The sequence below is a fragment of the Apteryx rowi genome, unplaced genomic scaffold, assembly GCF_003343035.1.
Source record: "Apteryx rowi isolate R43461 unplaced genomic scaffold, aptRow1 scaffold_49, whole genome shotgun sequence".
NCBI classification, from domain to species: Eukaryota; Metazoa; Chordata; class Aves; order Apterygiformes; family Apterygidae; genus Apteryx; species Apteryx rowi.
In genome coordinates this window covers 824,263-843,867 of record NW_020450749.1, presented here as the reverse complement: position 1 = coordinate 843,867, position 19,605 = coordinate 824,263, and the positions used below count along the sequence as shown (strand labels likewise).

The 19,605-nt window shown below is 44.5% G+C and overlaps 1 protein-coding gene across 1 annotated transcript; it reads right to left on the bottom strand.

Moving 5' to 3' along the window:
- Positions 1–16,093: 16,093 nt before the first annotated feature.
- Positions 16,094–19,599, bottom strand: MYOD1 (myogenic differentiation 1). The gene is made up of 3 exons (XM_026078996.1): positions 18,876–19,599; positions 17,403–17,481; positions 16,094–16,797 (listed from the first exon to the last, which is right to left on the bottom strand). Exons 1-3 carry the CDS (start codon positions 19,434–19,436, stop codon positions 16,526–16,528), a joined length of 912 nt encoding a protein of 303 aa, XP_025934781.1. The 5' UTR covers positions 19,437–19,599; the 3' UTR covers positions 16,094–16,525.
- Positions 19,600–19,605: the final 6 nt, after the last annotated feature.

The window sequence follows — 19,605 nt, the reverse complement described above, 5'->3', positions numbered from 1 at the left end:
CGCAGGCGCCGCCCGCCCGCGCCGCCCGGTCCTAGCGCCGCCCGCTGCCTTCTCCCCCGCGGCGCGGCCGTTGGGCGCTGCTCGGACGCCAACGGCTCGCGGCGCCGCTTCCACGGACGCGTGTTTTGTCTCTTGCTGTAGTTGCTGCCAGCGGCTCAGGAGGAGCGAGCTTGTGGGAGCAGCCGAGCAGCCGAGAGCCCGCGGGTGGGTTGCGGGGGGTCGCGTCGTGGCACGGGGTGGGGCGCGGGGCTGAGGAGCGCTGCTGGAGCGCGGGGGCTTTGGGGCGGCGCGGCGCGGGGCGGCGGGAGGGTCGGGGGGGCGGCGGCTCGGGGTCGTGAGCGGAGCGGCTGCAGGGAGCGAGCGGGGGCGGCGGGCTGGTCTGCAGAAATGAGAACGGTTGATCTGGGGGCGCGGGGGAGGAGGAAGGCGCAGGAGCTGGGCGCCGTTTGCGCGTGGGGCGCGCGGGGAAAGCGAAGGCAGAGGCAGCGACGGGCAGTGTGTCACTGCTGTCGGCAACGGGAGGGAAAAGGGAGGCCGATCCAAGGAAGGAGCCTCAGCAGCTTTGCGCTCCGGCTAGCCCAAGCCAACGACAAAATCTCCAGCAAGAGATGCCAGGGAGTCATCTGAGCATTGGGACTGGGTAGAGGGAGAAAGGTTGATGACAGAGGGAGGCATCTGAGAACCCTTAGCGTGGAGATGCCATCTAAAATCCCGGAGCACTGCCAGAAAGAGGGAACGAAGTGAGAAGAGGGCAGTCCTGTGAACCCAATCCTGGAACTGAGAAAGGGAAAGGGAATGATGGCTCATTGAAAGAAATAATATAAGTGATTATTATTTTATAATCCTAGTAAGTTACTACTTTTAATAATAATAGATCCAGGTATCAACAGGAAGGTAACGTAGAGCAGAATCTGGAAGAGTTATGGAGCTGGAGGAAGGTGGGTGACCCAGGAAAGGAGTTTAAGGATCTGTGAATCCCAGGCCAGCTGGTCCTTTGAGATGCCTCCGCTACTGTAGACTTTCCTAGCTCTTTGGTCCTTGCCGTTTAAGCATTACTTTATCCTGCATTAGTGATTCCTCGTTGGGAATTTCAGTGCTGAGCCCCAAGGTGACTGTAGGGATGAAAGGGATGTTTTGCAGCTTCTGCAACTTCATTTTCCCTTCTTGCCTGGGCTTCTGCAGGAGGGTGACACAGGACCTTAGCAGCAATCTGAAAAGCCATGTTGAAAAACAGGTAATTTGTTTAAAGATAGTCTTCATGTACCCTGGCAGGGGAGGCCACACTTAAGTGACCTGAGAGATTTCTTTGAAGATCATCAGGCTGTAACTGATGAAGGAAGGTTGGTAGCTATGGAAAAGTTTGCTGTTTCAGAAGAGGCACGAGAGGGTTTCCAATCAGCAATGCATGGGTAAAGGGTGCACTGCAATCTGGAGCAAGAGAGTGGATCAAACGGGAGCTCTTGGGAAAAATATAAACTCAAAAATGGTCAAGTTCATGTTTACACATTATTTTGCTGTGGGAAGTAAAAGGTATTGTTGCGTTTGAAGCTTACGTTGAAGTGTGAGAGGCGAGAAGTGAAGTTCTTTATTAAACAAGAAGCGTGGCACAAAATAACTGTGTACTAAGATACAAAGACTTTGCATTGCACTGTAGATCATGGCATGGCTTGAGCTTATTTAAGTAATGATAGTTGCTACTGTCAGGTAGGTAGCTGTTGATTACACACAACAAATGTTTTGAGTCAGTTCAGCAGGTGCTGTGTATCAACAAAGTTCTGCTCTATCGGTGTATAAAACTGATTATGCATTTCTGAAAAAAAAATATTTTACACAAATGGGAATAAAACAAACCAAATTATTTTCAGGATTTTCTAACTTCTGGACAAAAAATGATAGTTTTCCGCAGAAGTTTGGTTAATCCTAAATTGTACAGTGCACTTCCGTCCCCTCCTCCACTGAAAAATAACAATGTTATACCTGTGTCTTATTTTGGTTTGTATCAGACCTTTCTAAAGATTCTTCCTGGCCTCAGAATACCTTTACTGGACTGATGTCTCAAACTACAAGTCTCCATCTTGAGCTGCGATGATCCCTAAGTATCTCCCCTTACTCTACAAAGACTTTCAAGACTCTAATGGATTTCTCTAATCCACTGTGTACACAAGCTGAAAATATGAATGAATTTTTTGCAGTCAGACATACCCTCATTCAGTCTTTTGGATTTCAGATTAGCTGTGTGTCTCCTCTGTGCCTTCAGACTTGCATCGTAGACAACATAATAATTTGCAGAAACAAGATTATGCATTTGGTGACCGTATCGCTCCACTGATTTCAGTAGAGTTAAAGAACAAATGAAGTGATTGAGTGAAAGTTTAGGTCCTGCATGAGTGAGCTGAGAGCAGTCCACTGTATCCTTCCCTGTTGGTTGCCTTCACTATACTGGAAAGAGAAGATAGTCAGGGAGCACTTAATGTGAAGGTAGATGTGCATGTCTGAGAATTATCTACTATTTCTGTGGTAGTTTTTGTCATTTTTACTAAGTTAAATTAGTAATTCCTAAATTTTACTTGTTAGAAAGAGTTAAAATAACTTTAAGAGTGCTGGGACACACCTGAGGGAAGCACAGAGTTGGTATGTTGTTCAAATAGATCGCAGGCTGCTGGGAAAAGGGTTCTGGCACAGCAGCAGGTAATGCTCTCAGAAATTCTCAAAATAAGTTAAAAGACATTAGCCTTGGAGCTACGTTTTGTTTCCCTGAGCTGATTCTTGCAACTGGTGAGGGATTTTGATAATCTCCTGTTTTGAGCTGGGACCAGGTGAAGTCTGGGGCAGGTGGGTAAGACAGTCTGTAGGGTTTAGAAAACCTTTTCAATGTGGGAGCCTGCTGGGAGGCCCGAGTTACGTAGCTACTACCCAGAGGAGTAAATATGCATGCTGAGCCGTCCTGGTAAAGTCATTGGGACTTCTTACAACATTAGCTGCTCCTCTAAATCAACACTTTTAACAGTGGTAGTAGAAGCATAGTTTTAAGACATAGATCTATTTTAGCTTTTAAACTACTATATAGCAGAAAAGAGAGTCAGTCATCTTTCTAATCATAACACTTGGGTTAGGTCGCCCATGTCTCCTCTGTTGTGATGATGCAGGAAGAATAAGCCCGTCTTTCCCCTCCGTATCTGGTGTCCTGGGATCACCTTTGCTGCCCTACGCTTCAGCATCACTAGGATAATAATATACAATGAGAGATAAGTTGTCTTTCAGAGAGAAGTCTGAATTTGGTCTACAAAGATAACATTACCTTGTGGGTTTGCATGTTGTTCGTTTGTTAAGCCCCCTGCTATCCGTTTAATATTTTCGCTGAGAACTTCAGTGATTTCTACTCTTAACTCCAAGTCAGTTTTCCTCTCAATGTGGGGGATGATTTAGTATATATTCCCTAATAATCCTAAGCTTGATGAGTAATAACTTTGGAGCTAAGTTCTAGCTTTTTTTTTTTCTTTTTGTGTTTGTATGAAGTCATTTTACCACTTATGGAAGATGCTGGACTGATAGATCAAAAATCATAAGAGCGTTGCAGAGGCACAGAAAGCACACAGAGGGGCTTTGCTTTATGCCTCCGTGCTTTATCAGCGGAACAAGATTAGCTCATTCGGCAAGCCTGTTTAGTCTCTGCGCTCACTGAGATACCCAGCAAGGATACCAACGATGGGGACAGCTAACGAAGCACCCACTCCTTAACTTTAAGGCTACATAGTCCAAGTTCAGCAGCCAGGTTATGTTCAAGGAAAGCTTTGGTATGAAAACTTTTTGACCCATTCTAACAACAGCAACAACGTAAAGAGGGAAAAGAGACACTGGAAAAAAAAAACCCTGCGACTTTATGTGCAAGCTAACCATGAATACGAGTGGAGAGCACGTTGAAAATATTTTAGACCTGGAGGAAGTTCAGAAGGAGGGAGAGATTTATTTGTAAGAGTTGTAATCTCAAAACAAAAGGCAGCCAGGGCTGGAACACCAGTTCTGCAAATGCATGTGTGCTATAATTCAGTCTGTGCTCTCTTGTATTAAATTCATGACAACACAACAGTATTTCAGCACAGTTCTTTATCAGTTGTAGATTACATCATGCTGTGAATTGCTCTGTCTGTTCATATTGATCCTTGTAAATCATTTGGTTTAAGGTCTTCAAATGGAAAGCTGCAATGCACTTCAGCATGTAATGTACTCGCTCTGTCCTTGAAACTCATTTAAAACCAAACAAAGCTGCACTTGTATAGATGATATTACTTTTCCGAAAGGTTAGATGTACCTCTGCAGACTGTCGATAGTTGGATGAAAGCCCTCTATGGCAAGAATGAGAAAGAAGGAGAAAGCCCTTGTTTGGTGCTTGATGTTGACTGAAGGAGCTGTAGAGGTGCCATGTGTCTGAAGAGCTGTGAAGCACAAAGCCCAATTACAAGAAGTCCTGCTGTTTTTAACAAGAATAGTCACAGGAGTAGAAATTGTGGCAGAATTCTAGTTCCTCTACGCTTATCTAGCTAGGTTTTTCTTCTTAATTACTGAAGTTTTGACTGAATATGTACTTCATTTTCATTCATGTTCTTGAACATGTGCATGGCTTTTTTGCGTGCTGAGAAGCACGTGCTATGGTCGACCTACCGGGTTGCATTTTGTCCCTGGTCCATTCATAGGGAGCAGCCTTTGATTGTGAGGGAAGGTCCTTCTGGGTCTGCAGATTCCTTTAGGAGCCTTTGAAAGAGTGCTGGTGTGGACATGTTAGTGTTGCAAAGTTATATATCAAACTGTGAGATAAACCAAAGTTGCCCTGAAAAAAATGAAGGTAATGTTGTATTATGTTAGATGTCATCATAACTCAGTTGGGCAAATACAAGTCATAGGGAAAGATGCTTAAACAGCAAAGGAAAAGCAAATGTGTGTTTATTACAAGGCACTATAGTGAGTTCATTGGTTTTCAGTCACTCCGTTAACTCAGGGAAACTCCCGTCCGAATCGGCTCAGTTTCACTGAGGATTTTGGGGAGCTGGAACCGGGTAAACGCGCAGACCAGGTTTGTGCCTCCGAGCAAGGCAAGGCAGAGGGAGTGATCTGCTTCCCGCTGAAGAGCTGCAAACGTTTCCAGACCGTGAGCGCAGGGGAGGGGAGGATTGCTCCTTTCTTACTGGGGAGCGGGACATTAAGCCTTGCAAATGACTCGTCTGTCTTCTCTCCAGCACCCAGCACCTGCCTGAATCCAGCACGTGGCTGCGCCGGGCCAGGCACCGACCTTCTCTTGGAGCACATCTGTATGCTGGATTGGTCCAAAACTATACGATCTTCTAGATATTGTAGTCAAGGCCTTAGTAAAAATGTCAGGATTCATCTTTGATAAGGTATTCCCCAAAACAGAAATGATTTTTCCTTGAGAAATCATGTAGCTAAATTACAGCAAAACCTACTTTAAGTAACCAAAATAGGGCACACAGCTTGGCTAATGCTTGACTTTATTATGGAGTATCATCATGGGAATGGTGTAGATTTGTCTCTGTCATCTTCTTGCTGATCCAGGCCTGATCCAGCAAAACAAGCACCTGGTGACAGGAAAAATTAAAATTGGAGGATTCATGTCAGTGTGTCACAAAAATGTGCTTATGGAAGCTGCTAAATATGTGTTACTGGGAGCAGAGTGCAGTAATCCCGAAGGCTCTAAATCTACATCTTTAAAAGAGCAAGCTGGGGTGCTCATTTAACTGAACTATTTAGCTCCCACCATGTATTATAGCTGGAGTTTCAAAAATTACTACTAATTGTTCTTTATTTTATAGACGGTCTGTTTTTGAGAGACCTTGGAGGTCCTTGACTTCCTGAGATTGGCCTGCTCAGCACTTACTGAAAGCAAAACTCTGCTATTGCTGCGGTAACTTTTTTAAAGTCTCAGCCAATTTGCAGCTGTACAAACTTATCACTAGACAGAGATGCATAGATAGAGACACACATAGTTTACGCATCCTGTATACAGAATACAGAACAGGAGGCATTAGTCTTTTCTTGAACAAGGCGCGCCGCTCTCAGTGCCTCAAGTATTTCTTTTTCATTTAACCACAAACAAATTTAGGGTCTGTCTTTGTGATGGAAGAGGCTGCATTTTAGGCAGTGTGTATGCTTGCCTGTCAGCTGACTAGTTCTCCAATGCATCCAAATGGTTAGAACGTTTCTTTCCCTGTTGTGTTTAACTGAAGACAGAGCTGTAGTTTTTGTTGAATGATTCACTTCCCACAACTGTTATTACTTCACCAGCCTACCCTGAAGTTGCAGTAGTGACTGAGATGTTCTCAGACAAGCAGACAGGAAAACGACCTGTAAATCGTTGTTGTTGTAAGCTGTATGGAAAACTTTGGATGTTGAAAGGTAAGAGCATTTCAGATAAATCTCCACAATGCTGGCACAAATGTTTAAAGCATTGCTTAAATCCCTTGATTAACCCAGCTTCTAAATATTTGACATAAATCAATAACTCTGAGATTTCTTTGCTGTTCTCAAGATTTGTAAATATTTACCCAGCCAGTCCCATGAAATATGACAATATTTAATCCTGTTGAAGTAATTCTTTGTATGCTGCATATGAAGAGATATAATAGTTCCAGCGATGCTAGTTAAATAATTGGCACTAAGGATGAAATCTGCTGCCTTTCTTCTGCAAATAACCAGGATTTATACGCTGTAAATATGAGTGAATGGAAAGTAAAATCCACCTTCTGTCACAGCACTTGGGCCAGCTGCTGGGAATGCAAATTTCCTGGTTTTGGCTTGTGCCTTAGCCTACGGCTCAGCCTTAACAGCAGCCTTTTGTACCGATTAAAGGAGGTGCTGAGAGCTAGATCAGGGTAAATAGTGAAAGGATGGCACCGCTGTTAGCTTGTCCTCAGCCTTGTGAGGAGGTGCCGGTTTTACTGTACTTGTCTGTGCCCCCTAGGGAAGAGGAGGATGCTCTGCCCGCTGTTTCCACGACCTGGGGAAGCCTTGCGTAGGAGTCATGGGGCAGAGGGTTTGTGCTGACCCTGCCACCTGTGGCTGAGATTCCTCCTAACGTGCAGGCTTGCAGCAGGTTTGTATTTAAACAGCTTGGCTTAACAAGCACAGCGATGTGCTCGTTCCTAAGACACCGTGCATTTAGTCATTATTTACTGATTCAGTCTGATTCATCTCTGGCTCCTGCCAGCTTTTGTAGGTGTGCTCCTTGCCTCTAGGTACTGCAGAAGTGGAAGGGCTTGAGGGTAACCAGCGAGGGGAGAAGGATTACAGCGGCACAAGACTCCCCGAGTTTGTCAGCAGGGCTCTGGAAGTGCATCTTCCTTCAGGTTAGCTCCACTCTCACCTGAAACCTCACCCTTCTGCACTTCCCTGACAGATTCCTGCCCTGTCAGAGAGCCCATAATGACATGCTTATTCACTTTTCCATGAGGGGATGAGAGGAAAGGTGTGCCCAGTTCTCAAATCCATAATTAGGACCTTCCATCTGTGGAATTTTTTTACAGTAGTTAAAAATAAAATATATTTTTCTAGATTTTTTTAGTTGTCTGTAGTTAAAAAGTGGAGAAGATTGCATTCTGTGCATAGATTTAGAAGTATTTTAGCTTCTTATTTGCTTTATCACACTAAACTCCTTAAGAGTCCTTGGATCTCCATGCAGAAGTACTGCAATGGTACTGTGCTTCTCTAGCCCGCTTCTGCCACTGCATAATCCAAGCAGAGACGTGTCCAAGCAAAAGAGCAGTGCATCGCAGAAAACATGATGTGGCAATTCAGGAGACTTTCTGTCCCTTTTCTGAAATGTATGTATGTATGTTTACATGGACCTTGTCAGGTGCTTTTGCCTGTCTAGATGCCAAAGTTTAAATGGTGAATTTTTATACATATATATATTTTATATATGTTCACACACATATCTATAGAATTGTGGCTGGGACAAAACCCAGATAATTGCACTTGGTTAGCTCTTTCTCTTGTAGTTTTGTTTGGAAAGTAATGGATTCTTCTTCAGCTTTGTTTCCACATTATGTAATATTGCTTGTCTTATTGATGTTTTTCCCCCCCTGAGCTAAGACTGAGTAGGAGCTGCAGAATGCGATTTGTATTAAATGATGTTCTTTGAGCTACTTTGGAAGACAAAATGCTGCTTATGCACAAAGGCTTGCTTTTTCAGCCACACCTGTTTGAAGGCCCAAGAAGTTCAAAGATGCCTTAAGTCCAATTGAAAATCAGCCTAAGATGGTATATCAAAATTTGAATCAAAACTTTCAGAGGTGAAAATATAAAACTAATTACCTTGGTTAAAAACGTAAAGCCTTTCAAATCATTCTGGCCAACTAATATTAGCCTGCAGACAGCAAGTTAGTGAATATATACATAGTAATGGGACAAATTAATAGAAGAGCCTAACGTGCACAGACCCCTGCACAGGCAGCTGAAGTTGCTGCAGGTTCAGCAGTAAAGTTTAGATATGTCTGGAAATGTAACCACTGGAGTCCAAAACAGAAGAGACAGAAGCAGAGGTTATTTTTGATTTTTCTTCTCTTTCTGTATTGTGTGATTTATTACAATATAAAAAAGGCATGGCTAATGGCGATAGTCATGAGCTACTTGAAGGGTGGACTCCTTCACTCACCACAAAGCAAAGCCACATAGAAGATATGTCATTTCAGCTACAAAACGTACATGCAGAAATCACTACGAGCTTAGCAGGTGTGGTGATTAAACAATCTAATCAATCTTTTCTGTCTCTCTTTTTAATAATTATTTGTTCTTAAAAGAGGGAATAACGTTTTGTCATCCACATCTGAGGAACAGCTTTTTCTCTTCTTTGATACGTGGCAGCACTCGGAGTCCTTGTCGCAGGAAGCGGCCAGAGAGCAGAGGCGGCGAGAGGGCAGGTTCGAGTGGCTCGCTCCAAGCCCTGTGGGCACGTGACGACCTCCCTGCGCTCCCCCGGGATGGGACGGGGCAGGGCAGGTGGCAACAGCTGCTGACAGATGAGTCCTGGAGAGGATCGAAGCCACGGTGCTTACGGGAACTTGGGAGTTTGTGATGGCCTGAGCTCACCCGCGGTGTTAGGTATCTAAAATTTGGCAGCAGACAGCTATCAGTCAGCTCTTAGATGTGAAAAACTTGCAAAACAAAAGACGTACAGAGTATTCCCCAATATCTGTGTAATTACCACGTAAGAAAGGAAGGTACGTCTCTAGCCTTAGAGCTGTAGAACAAATGTATCCACCTTCAAGTGAAAAAACAGGATCCTCTGTGCCCGCAGACAGGAGAGATCCGACCTGCTGGGTCCATAGGGCCTGAGTTCCACCTCCACGTAGGCAATAGGTTGCATTTAACTAGCAGGAGCTTGAGGGGTTTTTAAGCCATATGTCTTTCATGCAGTAGAAGATACCAAGCGAGACATGAAGAATTGAGCTCATACACCATTTATCCACATTTTGTACCAAGCAGGACCGACGGCAGAACAGAGCTTCCCTCTTCCAGGCCCATGCTGAAATCAAAGCCCACTGCCAAGGGCTGAGGCACGTAACGCTTGTGAGTGGGTTTTTTGCCTGGACAGGAGTAAGCTATCAGAGCTTATTCCTCAGAGAAGTCCCTGTGGTGAGGTGATTCTTTAAGCTGTGTTTGCTCATAGGACTAAAGATAAAACTGCTAATGTATCTTTCATGAATGTGCCTATCCCATGATTCATTCACTCAAAATGATGGTTTCTCTTGACCTTAGGCTAAGGTTTAATAGATGGGGAAAAAATAAATTTAGGAAAGCTCTATAATCCTGTGACAACAATACTGATACTTTTATACTTTCTTGCATGTTTTCTAGCGTGCCATGAAGAGTAATAAATGGCAAAAGCTAAAGTGTCCTTGGCAAACAAACAAACAGAATAGCACCCGTGTGCTATTTTTACCTTTGCTTCCCCTCACCACACACTCCCTTCTCTCCCATGGAGCTTGAAATATTAACCCAGCATGTTAATTTATTTCTTCCAGAGTTGCCCTGGCCATTGGATTTAACGTCTCTCTTGGAAGTAGTTCAAACCAAATGGCTGGCTCCATCTCTAGCTTTGTTAATTAGGCACATTACTTTGTTGCTTTTTTTCATATCGTTTAATGTAATTGGCATTTATGCAGCTTTTGAGAGGCGTGTTTGGGCCTACATTTTGTGCAGCTGGCTCTAAACTACAAGCTATTTCAAGGCTGTAGCTCTCTAGAGGAGGGCCTTGGAGCGGTTTGAGCATCTGGGCTCCAGACATACCCTGCTGCCTTCCTCAAGCGAATGAAGTGACCTGTGTGCCAAATGTTCCTCCATTTACATGGGGGTATTTCTATAGCATTGTACTCGTAACAGGAGTGTTTAGGTGCCCCATTTGAAACACAGGACTCCATCTATAGGTTGTTTTATAAATGCTTAGCTCTAAGATCGTCTTTATCCTATATATAATATATATAGGATATAATAATTCCTACAGATAAGGGTGCCAATACTGAGTCAGCTGCCAGTAAGAGTGATGAGGTTATGTTAGACAGGAATTTGGCTCACTAATTCCAGTTGTCTTGGTGTGAAATGATATTCCGTACCTGAACCGATGAAGAGAGATGTATAAAAGTTTAGGGAAAAAAAAATATACATGCACTAAAGAGAGTGCATCTAAATCCTCTTTTTCGTAGAAATGTTGCCCTCCAGTGGTCTGAAAAAAATCGTGCATGTTGCCTGTTGGTTACAATAATGCAATTTCTACTTATTTTGCAGCAAATAGCAATAAATATATCTCTTAGTATTACAGGCACGTGGATCGCCTATGCTCCAGACTCAGGAAACCTGCTGTCACCTCCAGTCCCCAGGCATGCTTGGCTACCTTGGTGTCAGTGGGGCGGGCAACCTCTCTCCCCCAGCACTCACAGCTCAGGCCCCATGATATCTTAAAGCGCTTTGCTTTTCTCTCTCCTTTTGTCTTTTTTTTTGCCAAAGACAGATAAACCACTTGCTACAAATTTCTGAAGTAGTAAAGCAACATGCTAATCCCTTCAGTTTTTCTCTCTGCTACTTTAGAAGCCTCTTTGGGATGGAAATGCTTGGGTTTTCCAGCATGTTTTTTCCTCCTGTGCCTGGCACACGGACATATTTTTGCTCTCTCCCCACCAACTGATTTTCCATTACGGCGAGGTGAGAAAACAGAACTTTGAATTCCCCCAAAGGGATTTCAGAAAGAAACGCAATTTCCGTGTTGTCCAGCAGATGTGGCTGTTGGACCAAAAGCTGCTCAAGGTCGACTCAGAGGCTGGGGAGGACTCGGGTTTTGGGGGTTTAAACAGCCCCCACTTCTCCGGGGTGCTGCTGGGGGCATGCAGGAGGGGTTTAGGGACAGACTGTGGGGTTTTGGGTTAACCAATGGTTTTATCATTCTAAAAGTGCTCAAACAAGTATCCAAAGGAGCAGCAAAAGACAGTGTAAAATCTGTGAAATCTGTTTTGCGCAACTTCAATTGGACCAGGCATTTATCCCGCATCTCCAGATGCAGTGCCCTGCTTTTTGAAATGAGAAGAGCTGTTTTACAGCTATGCCCTTGTGACATTAGATGAGGCTGCTGAGACCCAGGACTATGAATGAATCGGACTCCCCCCCAAAAAAGAGAAACACCATTTTTCTGATGAAGTGAGTTATTGACTGCTAGAGTTTTTAATACATTTTTAATAAATAGTAGCAAGCCTCACTCCAGACAGAGGATTTGCCTCCCTGTTGATGCTGTATTTCAGCAACGCTGGGATTGTTCATTGAGTCTGATATAAAATAGCACGCTTGTTGATATGATTAAGGCTCCAATATAGAAAATAAAAATGTTATTGACCTTTTAGGAAGAAAATGCAAGCTAAGTGCCATACTGACTTTGTTACTGGGAAAACCCTGAGTGATGCTGTGGTTAGGGGGCAGGTCAGTTCTCATTATCAAGGTTCCAGCATTAAGACATTTATTAGAGGTGTCTGTGCAGGCAAAGGTAGGTGCCTGGCCCCTGCGTCTTGCCCCGTAGGGCAATTTCTAGGTGTCCAGAGCCAGTCCTAATTCCTGGTGGGACCGGGGTGAGGCAGGACTACCTGGAGGCTCTCCTGTGTTACACTGGGGACTGCTCGCTCCCTCGCCAGCCCCGAAATCTCAAACATTGGAAGGACACCCACTGGTCTCCTCAGTGACATTCCCAGCTGTGCTCCTTCGAGAAGGGAGGGTGCTGCACAGATCTAGGAAAGAAAGTCATGATTTTCAACAGATTTATTGAAAACTAAGTCATTTGAGAGATTTGGGGAGGACTAGCTGAGAAGCATTAGTTATTAGTGTTTGCCTGTTTACTTGTGCATGTAGTTCTTCTGGAGGTGATAGTACCACTTCTATGAGTAAAATGAGCAAGTTTTGCCATTTGCACTATTTGACCCTCTTTGCAAAATGCAGTGTGCTTCTTATTTTCTCCTTTTAGAAATAGCACTGATTCTGTTTTTGCTTCCACCTTCAGCAGCTTTTTTAAGGTCTTTAACTTGTGTTTAAAATGACAAGTGAATTTAGAAGAGCAGCGTCTGGTACAAAGCAGCTGCCAAGTTAGTATTTCTTTAATATGTCTGGACACGGGTGATAAAATATTTTAAAAAGAAAAAATATACTAGGTATAGTTTGCTTTTTTCTTTTACCTAAAATCTAATTTTCAGTATGTGAAAAATTTCTGTAGCAGCTTCAATAATGATGTCAGAAATGATAATGGTAATGTTGCTGGTGTACAACTTTGTTACTTTCAAAAAACAATTTTATTGCACTTTTATTTGTTGTAAAATATTGCAAATAGAAAAAAAATCCTTTTCAGTCTCATTTGTATTTGTAAATGACCTGACAAAACTTCAAAATCAAAGGACTTAACATATATAAATGAAATAAAGATTTATTCAGTTTCACTTTATCTGTAGCAACAGTTTGGATAAGGTAAATTGATAATACTGGCTTTGTCATGCAGCTTCTATGTGGCTCTCTTAAATTACCGAATCAAATCAAACATTGCTAAGCTACACATTTATCTTTATGTTCAAAGACAGCTACTTCCCTCTAATTATTCGTAGTTACATGACTTTCTGTATGGAAGTAACAGTCCAAAGGAAGTATCAGGCAGTTTTAAAATCCTTTGTAAAAAGCCTCAAACATACATTGAGTGGGAGGCTCTTTCCTGCCTTACCTAAGCAGTACCTTGGGGCAGAGAGCGGGCTGATTTGCCGTGGTCCGCGGCTTCGCCCGAGCTCTGCCTGTCGGTGCAATGTGTGGGATTCAGATTTTTTAAGTGAGTGTTTCTTTAGGTGCCCCATCCTGCTAAATATTTGAGTATTGAACCTGAGGCTGTGTGGTGGGATTTGGTGATTTCAAACTGTCGGTGCGTGGAGCGCAAGCTGGAGGGTTTTGCTAGACCAAGCTAGACTGCTCTTTGTCTCGCAGGATCAGCCCTGAATGCCTAAATACAGCTTTAGGAGCCTGTTTTAAGAGCTGAGTTTGTAAACATTGGGCCGCTCTTGTATCTGTTCCTCAGCTCTGCCTATGCTCCCTTGGTACTGTCTGAACTGCAGCTCTGAATCCAAATGTCTCTGGCTTTGAAGCGTTTGCAATCCAGACGGACTGGGGTGTCCTTCTGTCAGTAACATGCTGTCCTCATGGTGCACAGAGGAGTGTAGTAGCTTCAGGCATTTATTTTTAATAGATTACCTTAGAAATAGACAGGAAGAAATTGCACAGGCAGGGCACACATTTTCCTTATTTAGGTTTAAAAATAAGTGTAGCTGTAATCTAAATGTGTATTTATCGGCACTGATGCCCTTTGGCCTTGCTCCAGTGGACTTTCCTCACTGACCTCAATGGGGAAAAGATGGGTTCTGCATAGTAAATGTATGAATATTTTCTTCTTCTTTATCCATCCATCTATTTTGGGATGTGCTAAATGCTTGTTCTCTGTTGTAACATTAACATCAGTATGTGGAAACTTGGGTTGCTAAAATAAATCGGTGAAATGCAATATACATGACTTCACGAGGAACTGCATGTACATTGTTGAGTGCAGACGCCCCGAGTGCCCACGGTGCTGTGCCAGCTTTACGGCAAGGGACTTTGCTGTGTCCTGCGCAAGTGGGGTGCTCTAGTGAGGCAGGCGCAAGCTTTGTGCTGCCAGCGTATACGCAGAGAGAAAAGTGTACGGTATTTCACAAAAGCATCTTTTGCGTCAGGGCCTGATTGAGTTTTTGTTGGAGTCGGTGAAAATTTGTGAGGGCGTTGACACGTGAGGCCCTAATGGTGTGTAATTAGTCTTTGTAAGTTAGTAATTTGACTCAAAGTAATGTGGGGCATTTTTCTGACCTTAGTAGAAATGCTCCTGATTCATGCTAGAATAAATTGGCACACTCTTGAGTTCATTCAATTTTTACTTTTAACTGCAAAATTAAAGGGGTAACTCAATCTGTATTGTCTGGACTGTGTTTTGCCCACAGTGAAATCTACGGGAGGCCCCTAAGAGAATCTCTTTACAGCGCCTGACTTCGATGAAGGCGCTGCAGGGCAGCCCCTGCCCCAGAAACCCCTCTGATGCGCGGGCGCTGGCCCGCGCCTCTGCACAGATTTGGTGTCAGCAGCAGTCCCAAACGCCTGCGACGAGGGAGGAATGCCCCCGGGTGCCGCCTTCCTGCCGCTCCGACCTCGGGGAAAGCAGCAAGCTCTGGGCATGCCGTTACCGCTGGGCTGCGGAGAAGCAACGGCGTTGCTCTGTCCAACACGAGGCCGCTCGTGCCTCTCCGGGGAGCGCTGACCCAAGCCTGAAGGAGTGGAAGACAATCCCGTAGAATTAGCTGTTCCCTCTTTTTTTCCTGCTTGAGAGGTAAGAGCTGCACAAGTGCCCTCTTTAATAATCACCTAGGAGGGAATATGATGACTGATCTGTCACCAAAGTATTTAGAGCTGATGATGATATCTTTTTTTTTTACTGTGATTTTTAAACAAAAGCCATAAATCACAGAGGTGTGAAAGCAAGGGGTTGTTTCATACCAGGCTGTAGCTGCTGGTTACTCTTGTCCAAATGTATAGATATGCCCTGATGGTTACTTATCAATGACAATCTCTTCAGGGCTTAACATTTTTCAGTTTCATGGCAAGCTTGCAAGGTTTCACATATATATACTGAATGAAACATAGCCTAGCAGTTATTTTTAGAAAGGCTCCAAACAAGAAGCAAATCCCTGGAGTAATGGTGCCAGAGATGGGGAAAGTTCAAATCCAAATTAAAGCTTCCTATCTTTGGCCCAAGTTCCAACCTGAACTTTAGGAAAACGGAGATCTATAACTTGGACTTTATGGCACAAAATCCCATTTAACTATTTTCAGTTACCTGAGGATACATGAACATGGTACATCCACTTGAAAATTAGAACTTGAATGGAAAAGCTGAACATACATGTAAGAGTGCAGTACCCAATCTTGTGAGATAGTGTTGTATAGCTTTGACTCATGGTAGCTGCAAGGAGTTTGGAGAGTCTAGTTTACTATAATTTCTTATTCTTATACAGTCTTAAGAGATCAAGTCTTACAATGTAATTGTAAACTTGGGGGGGGGGGTGAGAACAACCTGCTTATTTACCATGAAGATCTATGTAATAATGCCCTCAAATATTTAACGTTCAGTTTAGAAAGCATACCAAAATACAATATGAAGGAAGTAGACCCCTTTGCAGCAAGGTACTTATACAAAGTAGTTGAAAGTAGCACAACTGAAGCATGGGCTTGATTCTTTGCTGAATCAGAGCCTGTATCTTCTTCCTGCCAAGGCAGCTATCTTAGCACCACTACTAAATGCGCTAGTAATTCTAGAAGCTCTAATGAAAGTCAAGATAACTCCACAGATTTTATAAATAAGGGTCTTTATTTAGAATACTGTTGAAAACATTCTTAGCAACCACATTGTATAAATATATAAAGTTAAAGTTTTGCACAACAAACCAAGCAACATTAAATATTTTGTTTTTCTTTTTTACTTTTTTTTTTTTTTTTTTTTTGCAAAGCAACTCTTATTTACAATTATACAAAAAGTTTTTATAAAAAGTGGTCCACAACCTTATTTTGGCCAGAACAGGGGTAATAGAAAGGATGTGTCATGCCATTACTCTAGAGACTTGCAAATTTCTTTACTCCCCTGCTTTCAACAGCCAGGTTCCTATTCCCCAAAAGCCTAGATTAAACATTGGCCATTTTATGGTATACAGTTTTATCTCTAGACACATTAAATAACTTTAGTTTAACAACCAATAAATAACTAGATGTATTTTGAAGGAATACAGGTTTGAAAAGTTATATATTTGAAGGAATTTTGAGAGATTTTTAGGATTGGAAAAAAGTCTTGAGTAGTCTTTTCAGTCTTAAGAGGCAGGTCTCGGAGCTTTGCTAAATGTAACAGTTTGTTTTCACTGCAGTCCAGCTGGACCTGCCTTTATAGCACTTGGTAGATAGGGTTGTTACTGCTGCTGCTGCCGCCGCTGTTGTTGTTATCCTGGGGAAGTGGGGTGCAGTTGGTGGGGGAAGGAGTTTGGACTCCACTCTCATTCAGGCTGGCTCCTTCTGGGGGAGAACAGGGACTCCCTTCAGCAACACTTTCCACTGGAGGCAGGACTGGACATGTGGAGTTATCTGTGGAAATCCTCTCCACAATGCTTGAGAGGCAATCAAGGCTAGAGACAACAGAACTCTTCCCATGCTTTGGATCTAAAGACAGACAGAAAAGGCAATCAATTTATCCAGTGGGTATTTAATGTCAGTAGGATGTAGTTTTTTAGAGAACCCCAACCAGTGGCTGACAGGGCATATCTGTGAGTATATTAAGATTGAGGAAAAGAATATTGGTGAAAGACATCAGTTATCTGAAAACTGAGACTGTAATTTGCAGAATGGAAAAAAGAACCAACTGAAGTTCGATACTTTTCAGGAGGGTGGATCCAGGGCTTCACTTCAGTCCATAGAAAGGGAATGGAAGATTTGAATTCAATCAGCAATTTCTCCAAATTTTCAATCAGTGATTGGAACAATCTTTATGCAAAATGTAGTTAAACTCTGAAAGTTATTGGAATATATTCCAATATATTTTTATCCAGACCCTAGTTTGCAAAGTAGGAAATGCAGCTATAATATATCCCCATATTTGCAACTACATCTAGAAGGAAATGCTACACTTGTATTAGCATTGACAGCTTGCTGACTGAAAAGCCCAACTGGAGTCTGCTAAACAACTGGGGACAGAGAAGGCACAGGCAAGTCTGCTGCACGGACTGTCTCTACCCCTGTTTCACATTGCCATAATGGCAAATACTCACCATTTGGTGATTCTGTGTAGTAGCTGTTGTCGTAGCTGTTTCTTCTGCGAGAGCTGCAGGGAGGCCCACTGTATTCCATCTGGAAAGGAGAGAAATCTGTGTGAGATCACTGGTTGGGGGGCAGCATTTTTCTCAAATCCCCAGTAACCATTTAACTTCATATGTCAGTCCCTAGTCTGTGCCACAGCTCCCATCCTGGCTGAAATGCCATCAAGTTTTAGTTTCTTTGAATGAGGCAGAACTTAACTTTGCTAGGAAGAAATTCTCCCCAGAATGTATTATGTGGCATAGTTATTTTAAAGGAAAATTACCATTGTTGTAACTAATGTAATAATGCTGTAGCTTTTACAAATGAAATGAAGTCTTCCAGCATTCTAATCAGAGATTGCCCTACATGTACACCTGCAAATTGCAATAGGGAGACCAAGAGGGGAAAAAAGTCTTTTTTGATATAATTTCTGAAGACTCTTCCAAGCATGAATTCCTTTCAAAAACCCACTAGCCCACCTTTGTGTCTTTTTATTTCCTTTGGTTTCTCTTCCCACTACTATTTTGTATAGGAAAAAAAAACCCAAGCAAACATTCTGACCAGTATATTTGCTTCTGGTACTTTCACCCACAGCGAAATAGCTCTTACCGAGAAAGGAAAAAAGGCTATATTTTGAGGAGGGATCAGTTGTGTAAATCATCTTTGCAACCTGCCATCTCATAATCCCCGATATTCAACTCAGTAGTGATTATCCCCACCAGAGAATATAACAAACTCAAGTCTTAAAAGTGCTTTTGTGACTCCCACCTCTGCTACTCTCTACTCCAGTCACCACATCCCGCCATCCCCAGGTCAGGCCACAGAGTCCAATACTCTAGTCCCAGCAAAGAGATGAGGTGATGAGACACCCTCTGTGGCACTCACCCTTCTTCTCCCCTTTCCTTCCCCTTTCTTCCCCTCTCCCTGTAATGCACAAACAGGAGCAAAAGCCTGGGGTCTCCCTTCTGTTGCTGGTAAGTGTTTTGAGGAGGAGATGAACTGGGAGGAGAAATGGAGAGCCTTTTTCATAAAGATCAAGAAAAAGGACTCCTGTTGCTGAGACCGTGCTCCTGTTACCAGGACTAATGTCAGAAAACCAAACCCAGACTTACCGGTTCCCCTGTGAGTTTTCCCCTGCAATTATCATGGCAGAGGGGACCTCCCTCATGGCTGTCCTTAGAGGATGCAGGGCTAAGGACACAGGATGTGAAAATGAGATGCCCCAGGAGCACGGGCCGGACTCAGACCTCTCGGCGCTCCCAGGCACCCTTCCCAGAGCGGTCCACCCTGGACACGGGCAAACATGCCAACTTCTCATCCCCAGGAGAAGCGTGTGAGACTTTTCCCTTCTCTTCCAGGGACGCCGGCGCAGGGGGACCCCACCACCCTTTGCCGCTGGAGGTAGAGGCGCAGAGGGGACTTGATCCACTCGCGGGGGCACTCACCATGCCATCGGAGCAGTTGGAGCGGGGGCTGGAGGCATCTGACTCGCCGCTGTAGTGCTCCAGCACCGGGTAGTAGGCATCCTCCTGCTCCCGCAGCAGCGCCTGCAGGCTCTCGATGTAGCGGATGGCATTGCGGAGGATCTCCACCTTGGGCAGGCGCTGGTTGGGGTTGGTGGAGGTGCAGCGCTTGAGGGTCTCGAAGGCCTCGTTGACCTTGCTGAGCCGCCGCCGCTCCCTCATGGTGGCTGCCTTGCGGCGGTCGGCGTTGGTGGTCTTCCTCTTGCAGGCCTTGCAGGCCCAGAGCAGGCAGCGGCCGGCCTGGTGGTGCCCGCTGGGCGCCCGCACGTGCTCCTCCTCGTGCGGGTGCGCATGGTGGTGCCCGTGGTGGTGCGGGTGCTCCTCGGGCTTCAGCAGGCCCCCGACGTGCACCAGCCGCGGGTCCAGGTCCTCAAAGAAGTGCATGTCCGACGTGTTGAAGCAGGGGTCGTCGTAGAAGTCGTCGGCGGCCGAGAAGGAGCAGAGGGAGCCTTCCGTCATCTCCATGTGGCCCAGTAAGTCCATGGGGGCGGCGGCGGGAGCACCGGCACCGCGCGGCGCCGCGGGCGGGAAAGCGGGCTCGGACCGTCGGCGGTCGTTGGCGGCCGTTAGCGGCGCGCGCAGAGCGGAGCCCTCGCGCCCCCTGTCCCGGGCGAGGCCACCAGCGCTGCTGCCGCCGCTGCCCCGGCCCCTC